The sequence below is a fragment of the Prunus dulcis genome, chromosome 4 (assembly GCF_902201215.1).
Source record: "Prunus dulcis chromosome 4, ALMONDv2, whole genome shotgun sequence".
Taxonomy (NCBI): domain Eukaryota; kingdom Viridiplantae; phylum Streptophyta; class Magnoliopsida; order Rosales; family Rosaceae; genus Prunus; species Prunus dulcis.
The window spans coordinates 3,408,244-3,418,534 of NC_047653.1; the positions used below are offsets into that span (position 1 = coordinate 3,408,244).

The following is a 10,291-nucleotide window of genomic DNA, read 5'->3' on the forward strand; positions in this document are numbered from 1 at the left end:
AGGCCTCAGGATATGTTTCATAACTCTAAAAGGACAATGAATACACATGACAAAATTTCTCTTCCGATGACAATAAAGGCAGAGGTAAATACCAAATTGTGCTTTCCGAGATCTATGTTGTAATCACACATTTATAAATTGCCTATGTGATTGCAGAAATGTGATCGTGGAGACGAGGATGATGGTGGTAAGACTGCTACTATAGGTGATTAGCCCAAGCAATGAGCACAAAAGGCTGGTGGTGGTGATGAGCAAGTTAAAGTTCTAAACATATTTTTTTTATTTTTTCATCTTTTTTTAATGTTTGTGTTATGTTGATGTTTCCAGGTCTGAACTTGAGTCACACAACAAGGCTAAGCATAGTGTTGAGGGTGATACCTTAATTTTGCGAAGGTTTTGGTGATGATCGGTTGTGGTTTTATATGTTTAAACCTCAGTTTTTCTATTTCTTTAACTTTGATTAATAATTTACTTTAAGAACACTACTTTTAACTGTTTCTTTATTGTCAGTCACCTTGATTTACCACTTTTTCATTCCAAAATGAATCTCGCGCACTAATTGGGTCAAATTACTCTTGGTTTACATTGAACTTGTATACTTAATGCCGGAATACTTGCTCTATTGGTCGTGAGCCTTGATTGCTATGGCTAATGTCTTAATGAAAAATTGACCTACAATAACCCTCATAGCTAATCATAGTCCAATTTCCTGTAAGCTTCTACAATCTGCCTGTAGTGTACAGAAAGTGCTTGCTCTATGAACCCTTCTTAGTTTTATAAGCCGCAGCATTGGAATTTCCTTCTTGATTTGATATAAAACTGTGACATTGATCTCCATCTTCACTTTTATGCCGAGGCTGCAAACTCTCTGTGCTGCGCTACCATTGAAATGGTTACAAGCCATGATTCTGCCACTGTCTTTAACTTAACATTCAAGGCCAAACACATGTACAATAATTTATGTACGCATATTTTTAAAATCATTAGAAAAGATTATATAAGCTACTCATATGTAGAAAGGAAAATAATATTATACAGCTGAATTGAAAAAAAATTTCAAACCTCTATAAATAATCAGGAGGTTTGGACCTCATCATGATCAAGGCTATAGCCTTTTGAAAGTGAGAACCTATCGTCTCAGGTGAAACATTTTAAGTCATGTGGATTTGTCCTACAGAAGTTTATAATCTTGGTCGCTTATGTATGTTCTGTAGAAGCCTCTGCTTTTCATCTGCTATGAGTATATACACCTGCAATGAGAGAGAGAGAGAGAGAGAGAGAGAGAGAGAGAGAGAGAGAGAGAGAGAGAAATAATATATGTTGACAGATTTTCTTCTTATTAGTCATTGACTCATTGCTGAGAGAATTATCTCAGATGAAAATGGAAGTATATTAAGCTCCATTATACTTACAGAGTTAAGGTTGAAAATAGAGCTCTATGTGTGCAAAACATTACACTGGTACAGGATCTTGTTCGAGGATTTCCTTTCCTGTAATTCCATCTTTCAAAGTTTTAAAGTAAACATTGTAGTCCTTCTCGGGGGGTGGATTTTGAGGGTCCACTGTAAATGGCTCACTAAATGGCACAACACTTTTAACCTGCAAATGAGTTTATAAGCATCTCAGAAGCTGCAAAAGCTTTTAACTTCCAAAAATAGCAAATTACAGCACACAGCACACAGCACACAATTAAGGGACATAAGTCGGGCTGTGACCTCAAATGTCTTGCCAGATGCATAGGGGCTTTCCAACGCAGCAACACAAATCTGAGCAACCTCCTCTCTTGATATCTTACCCTGCAAATATATAAATACTATAAATCATAACATTCAGATACTATTACTATTACAAGGGAAAGAAAGAGCAATACATGCGATCACAGGCATACAACAAAGAGAGAATAGTGATCTTCTATTTGATTATATACCGTTATATTGTCTCCTTGGTCAAAAATGAGATCTGCTCCGGCAGGCTCCTCAGTTAATGCACAAGGCCTCACAATTGTATATGGTATTCCACTTTCCCGTATTAAATCCTCCCCCTGCTCCAAAACTTATCAATGTACAAAATCGAAAAAGCTAAATCTGACCCAGAAAAAGAAAAATAACAGAAAAGAGCTAAGAAGTGGTATTTTGATACACTGATTATATATAAAAATATCAAACAGCTTGCACTGAATTAGTATGAAACCTTCAACTTGAATGTCAGGATAAAATCCAATTCCTTGTTTAAGCGAACAGCAGGAGGTTGTTTACTTAGATCAAGTCCAGGCCTGTCAGGTCGGGTAACTCCTGCAGAACCGACGTGTACGAACCTACACGGAACACAAGCAAAGCGATTCTTTAAACACTAAAACAGAAAGTGCACCTAGCAGATCAAATATGTTTAGTCATAAGAAGATAATCCAACAAAATGAAAAGAATGTGAAACCTGGGAGTAATAGGCTCTTTTAGATATGCTCGTATGCTTGATAATGGGAGCTTAAATGCCCCTTCCACAAAAGTAGGATTCAGTTTCCCATCAAATTCAAACTTGCTAAACATGAGCTGCCATAATTTTGAATCCCATCAATAAACATAGAAGAAAATGAAGTGAAAGAATAGACTAAACGAAAATGGCTGCAAAAATGTGCCTGCAATGATACAATATTGCTGGGGTCAAAAGGTGGTGCATCCGATACGGTTCTTGCTCGAAATATCGGCTTCAAAGAAGAAAATGGCACACGTACCTGGAAAAAAATGTGACAGATGACTAATGGAGTCTGAGATATGTAACTACAATTTTAATGTCGATCAAGGAGCTAGTGTGTTACTTACTGTCTGCCACTGGTCTCCAACAGTGTCAAAGCCTGCTGTGTAACCAACAGTATCCCAATCACGACTTGTGCGAACAATTAGTTTATAGCGACGACCATCACCTTTAAGGCGCAGCTCCAAACCATCATATGCAGAGAGATCCTCAGCTGTTGATAGATTCTAGATACAAGCATATTCATCACTAGACGATAAGCAACTGACCAACTTCAAGGAACAGTAAAAAATTCTATGCACACGATGTTTACAAGTCACAAGAAAACGTTGCTCTTTACCTTTGTTCTGATACTGGTAAAACCACCATTGTTTGCAGTGGAAACAACCCCTGAAGGAGAAGAGACATACCAAATGAATAAATTTCAACTAAACCCATCCAAATATGAATAGTTCTAATAGAATCACCAGTGAGAATGCAATACAAAGACACCAGTTCTAAAGTTTGAAAAGATCATACCTTTAAAAATTCCAGTTGGTCCACCATTTTCACCACCGTTTGGATCAATCTGAAATGTACTTTCACTCACTCCACCCATCACAACATCATCTAAAGCACCCCAAGCCAATTCCCTATAATTATTATCTGCAAATTACAAACAAAGAAAAGAATCTCAAATGGTATATAATATATATGTTCCCCTAATAGAATATTGGCATTGATGATTTCAGTTAGGTTCCATGTATGAAAAGTTCGAGCGTCTACCCTAGCATGTTAAGTATAATGGACTGCAGAATAACATGTTTTTTTATGAAGGTTCTTCACATTTGCTTTCCATACTATTTTTCATATTAACCTAAATTCTCCACCGTTTTTTACCTTTTCCAAAAGAGTTTTTTTATTTATTTCCCAATTATTTGTACAAGAACAACTGGACCAAGTATAACACAGCAGAAAGGATGGAAATCAGTGGTTTCAGCATACAGAAGAGTGTACCTTCAAATCCAAATAGTAGTTTTCCATCTTGAAGTCCAACGCTTCCTTTTACAGCATTGATCAAATTTCTTATTCCAATGTACTCCACCTTTTCAGGCGAATCCCCCTTGATCTGCTTCCATCAATCAACCAATGATTCATAATTACTAAGAAGAACATGTTTTATTACACACACAAAATAAATAAGAAAATAATTCAAGTTCCAAGTTAAACTTTCAAGAAAATGCTGACTCCAGATACAGAATGTAAGCAAACAGTTCGTCACCTCTGGTTCAAAGAACTTGATTCCCTGTACAAAACATAATAGAATATCAAAGCTGCTTAAGATAGAAAAAAATAATTGTGGAAAATATTGCAGGCGTAGGAAGTCCATGGCAGTCCAAGTTTGCAAAACATAGAAGTTAAAAAATGAAGTTTTTTCAACTTAAAAATGTTTTGAACATACCTGGCTGTATTTTTGCCTGTCAGGAGTGTCACCTTCCTTTGGACCAACAATGACAGAAACAGCATTAATCACTCTCCTCACTCCTTTGAAGTACTCGGGAACCAGAGTACTCTCCTTAGTAATGTCTCCAACAATCTGAAATTTTTCCAGGAAGAAACCAGGGTCACCATTGACTACGGAAAACTAAGAAACGAAACCACCATAAATTCTTTTACAATTATGACAAACAAATGGAATCTAAATGTGACAGTTAATAAACAAATAATTTGGGCATGGACAGAAGCATAACCAAGTAGGAATTACATAACTAGTTTTGACCAAGGAAATTGAAGATACATGGGTTGCTAGCTCACCAAGTCAACATCCGGGCCTAACATTTTCCTTGCTTTCTCTTCATTTCTAACCTGAGAGAAGTTTATATGAAAACATAGAAATTCGAGAAAGGAACAAGTAAGAGTAAAGGGAAATGGTAAGAGCAGAATACCAATACTCGGACCGGAAGCCCTTTCTTCCTTAAGACGTCGACCACCCTTCGACCTACACCACCAGTTGCTCCAGCCACTAGGACAATGCCAGAAGTTTCCATTTTCTTTTCTGGTTTACTAGGTGATGGGCTGGATAGTTTCTCACTTACAAACTCAAAGAACTTAACAAATAACAAACTGTTGTTAGTCGAGACATGATCACTTTTCACTTTCAGATAATTTCGAAAAATTTAGTACTTTCCAACCTTAGCAGGAGTGGGAGGTTCGTTGAAGAAAAATATTGTTTTCAAAAATCTACCCAAGTCCCAACTCTGCTTTCCAGCTTCTGCTGATATGGATCTTCGATACGTTCTTGGGGAGAGATGATCAGAGTTTTGTTGGTAGGGAAAGCTGTGTGGTCTGTCATTAAGTTGAAGAAAGGGTTTAGGAAGTGGAGAGGACAGCAACTGAGGATGTAAAGACTTTTTAAAATGATTCCTACCAACAGGTGATGAATAATCCTGCAATGTCAAGCCATCAAGTAATTAAGTCATAACAATTCAAAATTCAATAGCTAATTCTCCTGCAGTAAATTTTGTTTATCACAAAGGATTATAAGCACAATTCAAGGCTTGGCCGAAATAAGTGAAGCTTAGCATCCAATTGAACAAAAGAAACTCCCACTTATTTCTCCCAGAAATGCAGAGTAAATGAGTAACAGTGTAATTTGGTTTGGATTGCTCATTGGAATAGTAACAGTGTAATTTGGTTTGGATTGCTCATTGGAATTAGTTGAACACTTGAACCAAAGTGTTCCATAATCAAGACAAGACAAAACAAATTAATTATTTTTCACTTACTTTTATACCAACCACAAACTGAAATTCATTTGGGGAAAACCCAGCTTAGAAAGAAAATCACACAACAAAACCATTGCAACTTTAAAACCCCCTTCCCAAATTAGGTAGTCTGACTGGCTATGAACATAATTTTAAACAACAATTCATGTGAAAAATCATGGGCGTTACCTGGAGATTGAGAGCTGAAGAAGACAGAGGCGAAGATAGCTTAATGACACCAAATTCCATTGCCAAAAAGAGTTTGGAAATAGAGTTCCAGCCTCTTCTCTGAGTATTTATCTAACTGGTTGCTTAATAAAGTGACGTCTGATATTTGAGTAAGGGTAAATACTGACCACACATACACACCACAAGGATCAAAATAGTAAACAGCATAATACTACTACTGACAGTCCCTGAACTTGGACGTGGCCTCCTATTCTATGCACACTTTTGTTGGGTCGTTGCTTGCTATACTCTGCGGTGATGCTGGTAATTTTAAGTTTTAACGGTCACATACAAAACGCTAATGAGTAACGGGTTAGTGTCAAATACTAATAATAGTTTTAACCATTCAAGTAAGAGACATTATTTAATTACTCTAATTACAGTAACCTTATAATGAAGAGATTTTCTCCGGGACGAGATAGCTGATCCGCAATTGTTTCTGGATACGAGTGGCCCGACAATTGGCACAAAACAATCGGTCGACCTACTGCTCACATTCCACAACGATCCCACACTATTTATTCCACACTAGAGAACTTCTAAAACTAGCCCAATTCACTAGCTTCTAAAATAAGGGGCTATGTTGAGGACTAAAGTAAGGATTTAATCTAGCAATCTAATAATAATTTTGTACTTCATCGAACGGATATTAAGGAGCCCCTCATTATAGCATCCCTATAAATCAGAGTACAACACTAAATGGAACGGCCCAAATGATCCACAGCTGCATGAAAATAAAACAAGGCCCAGGTGACCCAGTGGCCAAAGCCCATAGAGCATAGTTCAGCTACGAAGGGGCTTCCAATTCCCTTGATACAAATTCAAAGCGCATGAGCATAACACTTGAGTTGAATGAGAATGAGACCTCTCCATTTCACGTGATGTCTGGCTCGTCTTTGCCCCCTTCCCCATTCATACAGATTTAGACTTCAAGATTAAGTAAATAATATATATATATATATATATAATTATTTTTTCGTGGACCGAGAGTTTTCAATGTTCCGAAAAGAGAGAACAAACGTAACGTGTGAGCACTTTAAAGCAAAAAAATTAAACAAAGAAGAAAAAATGAGCATAGAATTGAAAATAATGCACGTTTAAAGGGTTGCATTTTATTTAGCAAGAAACAATATAGCGTTCATGGCCGTACCCGTATGTAATCTTCTTCAATTTTCAAATGCCAGCACCACCTACCTCGAAAATGCAGCTCAAACATCAACTTCTCTTTCTTTTCTTTTTTTCCTGTTTTTTGTTGTAAAATTCTCACACAGACCTTCTTAACAGCAATACGTTTCACATATGGCTCAATGTGGCACGTTTTTGTTGCAAAAATTGTATAAATTTTGGCTTCTATTTCCGCATATTGTCATATTATGAGTCAAAATGGTACAATTCTGCGACCCACAAGTAGTTTGCCAGCAAAAAGTGTACTTCGAATTTTTGACTAAAAAAATGGCATTCATATCTCATGACTAAAAAAAAATATAGCGGCTGCATTAATTTTATATTCGTGTGGATTGAAAGTTTATGATGGATGGTCTCAGACAAGATAAGCGTTTTCGGCCGTGGCAGCAGATAAATCTTGTCCATGGATAATGGAAGACACCTGAGCAGCTGACATGGGTGAATGATTTAAGGGCATTTTGTTGACCTTCTGCCATACAACTTCTTCTTTTGTTGGGCCATTCTATCTATTATGCCGACAATGCAGAAAATTCAGCACATACTGTGACTTTCTTTCTTTTGCATTTTAGCTTTATGTTTCTGCATAATGTAGGCAAAGCATGCATATATTTGTTTTATATATGCGTGGTAGCTAGAATTTAAGTCAACAATATTTACATGGTTTTGTCTGTAATGGGCACAATCAAAACTGGCCATGGGAGGCCCCCGTGGTTCTGATTTTAATTTCTTATTTGATTCCTATTGTGAATCATGCATGCATGAAAAACCATATATATAAAATCAAAGGATGCAAATATGAGTTAGGTTAGTCGGTCATAGTAGTTTACATTAATCGATTGTATATAAAAAAAAGAAAGACTTTGATTAACTTAAATATATGAAACTTAACAAGGGAAAAATGGTCCTACAAAAACCAAAGAAACGGTTCATGTGATATGCTATACTAATTAGACCCGTAAAGGGTTGTTAGAAAAGAAGAAAAGAAGAAAAAAGTAATATTATTAATTAATTTGATGATCCATCTAAACTAATGGTGTCTCATTTGAGAGTAGTTGCTGACTTTGTCGAAGCTGAAATTAAGTGCAGGCCAATTACAAATGCAATACGTGACCATCCTTTGTTGATCATCCCTAAATTATAATATTTGACAGAAAAGTCAACTCTCTTGCTCAATACACTATTTGTTAGAGCAGTTTAATAAAAATGAATTAAGACTTAATTGTTAGATTACATGCCTCCAAATCTCACGATTCTCTTTAATTAATAATTGGTAATTAATTAAGTCGAGTTTTCTTAACAACGTTAATATAAATTATAATAAAAAGTAGGTAGCTTTTGTGAGTCTAAATTCGAAGAGACTGTAGTCTACGTCTCGCATATTTCATTGACTTTAGGCTTCTAACAAAAGCTAGGTAAAACAGAGTGACGGAATTAGATTCTTTCTTTCAATTATTATTCGTAAATTTTATTATAAAATAAATAATCTTGTTATATATGGTGGTTTGCAAAGTAACATGATAGCTACCCAAAGCATATTATATTCCATGGCCTCTGCATCTTATAAAACCGCCTATCAGAGCTAATTAACTAAATCGAAAAGATTTAATTAAATTTTATCGTCTTAATCAACTATATGATTTATTTAGTGCCTAATTGGTTCGGCTATCATTTTGTAAAATATAAAGGACACATACATACTTACATAATATCATATGTACACCGGAGGTCGCTGCGATAGAGCCAAGTTTGGTTGAATCTTGCCGACTTAAATATATTGAACAAGTTCTTGTACGTAACACATATTAAATAAGAGACATCCACATCTGAATGACTTCAAATTATCAAAATTTCTTGTTGTGTGAAAATAATTTTAAATTTGTATTTGTAAAATAAATAAATAAAATGCATTGATATGTAAAATTCTAAATCGTTTTCTGATTAGTGGGTTTAGTTGGAAAGAAACAGAGAAAGAAGTTTGACTTTCAGCAATCAAATTAGACCAAAACCCTTAACATTGCAATGTGAGTCGTGACTTGTGAGTGAAGAGACCATTTGTTCCCATTTTCCACGTAAAAACCTTATCACTATTATAGTTTTCTTGCGTTGTGAGGGACCCACTCACTTGTATCGTATCTTACTCTTCAACTCCACGGGTTTGACTTTGTCCACCTATCCAGGACCTCCCACCGTCCCAGCTCCAGCTTCATCTTCCAAAACAACATGGCTTGTCTGCGCTTCGCAGTTCAAGCCGCGGGGAAATGCTGAATATATATATATATATATATATATATATTTTTTTTTTTATTTTCTTTAAAATCAGGTTTGGTGTGAATATGTTGTAATAAAGGTTTGCATTTCTTCATATAGCTTGAGATAAGATCGTACGTGTCTAATTAAGATTTCAACTTAGGATGAGTTATGAATAGAATATGCCAACCTGTCTTGGCTATTTATTTACACGCACAACAACTCAAAATAATGAGATAGGAAGACTAGTTTGACATAATTACTTACTCAAAATGGGGAAGTTAGGCAAGGGGCTCATAGCAAGTAGAGCAGTTATCTTGTATTTGAGATCATGTGTTTGATTTCTCATTCTTTTATTATAGCTCATATTAAATGAGGAAGTTAAGAATATTGGAGAAAAATAAGGAAGTTAGGAATATCGGAGAAAAATGAGGAAGTTAGGAATATGAAATAGAATGAATGGATATAGAATTAACTACTTGCATTAGTCAATCTAATTTTTCATGTATCGAATTACGAGTACTCTAAAATAATCTATAAAAAAATGATTTGAACTCTAATGAAATTCACTATTTTTTTTTCTTTATGTGTTTTGAAGTAGACGATAAAATAATTTCAATACTTATTGTAGATAAATAAACAATTGAATTGAATTCATCAAGATATAAAGATTTCAAATTTGATTCCTCCTTTTTTCATTCAATTTCAAAGAAATAAAATTGGCGAGCCGCAAGTATGAGCCAATCACAAACCCAGCCGAAGCGCATTAAATGGAAAGGAAAGAAGATTTTGACGGTGCATATGTTTTATGAGGTGAAACTTGCCAAGAAAACCGGGGGAGACAGTGGCCGGCGGCTCAGCTCACACTCACACTCACCAAACCAAACCCAGCCTCCAATACCTCCACGCGGCCTTCTCTCAACACTCTTTTTTAGTCCAGAAATTAATGTCACATATTGCTCTGACTAATCTGACCGTCCATCCCCACCATCACCTCTCTGTTTTCCAACTTGATCTTGACTTGGCCACCTCTATTTCTAACTTGAGCCCCAAGCACCTCTCTCTCTCTCTCTCTAGCCGCCACGCGGTACACATATTATCACCCTCTCTCCCTCTCCCTCGCTATAAATACAGGCCTA

The 10,291-nt window shown here is 35.9% G+C and overlaps 1 protein-coding gene across 1 annotated transcript; it reads right to left on the reverse strand.

The window, feature by feature from the left end:
• Positions 1 to 1,013: 1,013 nt before the first annotated feature.
• LOC117626520 (protein HIGH CHLOROPHYLL FLUORESCENCE PHENOTYPE 173, chloroplastic) lies at positions 1,014 to 5,829 on the reverse strand. The gene is made up of 17 exons (XM_034358245.1): positions 5,682 to 5,829; positions 4,920 to 5,174; positions 4,674 to 4,835; positions 4,543 to 4,593; positions 4,190 to 4,324; positions 4,010 to 4,033; positions 3,745 to 3,856; positions 3,268 to 3,393; positions 3,089 to 3,138; positions 2,817 to 2,975; positions 2,633 to 2,728; positions 2,431 to 2,546; positions 2,191 to 2,314; positions 1,928 to 2,041; positions 1,716 to 1,796; positions 1,413 to 1,599; positions 1,014 to 1,250 (listed from the first exon to the last, which is right to left on the reverse strand). The coding sequence occupies exons 1-16, from the start codon at positions 5,739 to 5,741 to the stop codon at positions 1,453 to 1,455; spliced, it is 1,812 nt and encodes a 603-aa protein (XP_034214136.1). The 5' UTR covers positions 5,742 to 5,829; the 3' UTR covers positions 1,014 to 1,250; positions 1,413 to 1,452.
• Between the last annotated feature and the right edge of the window lie 4,462 nt (positions 5,830 to 10,291).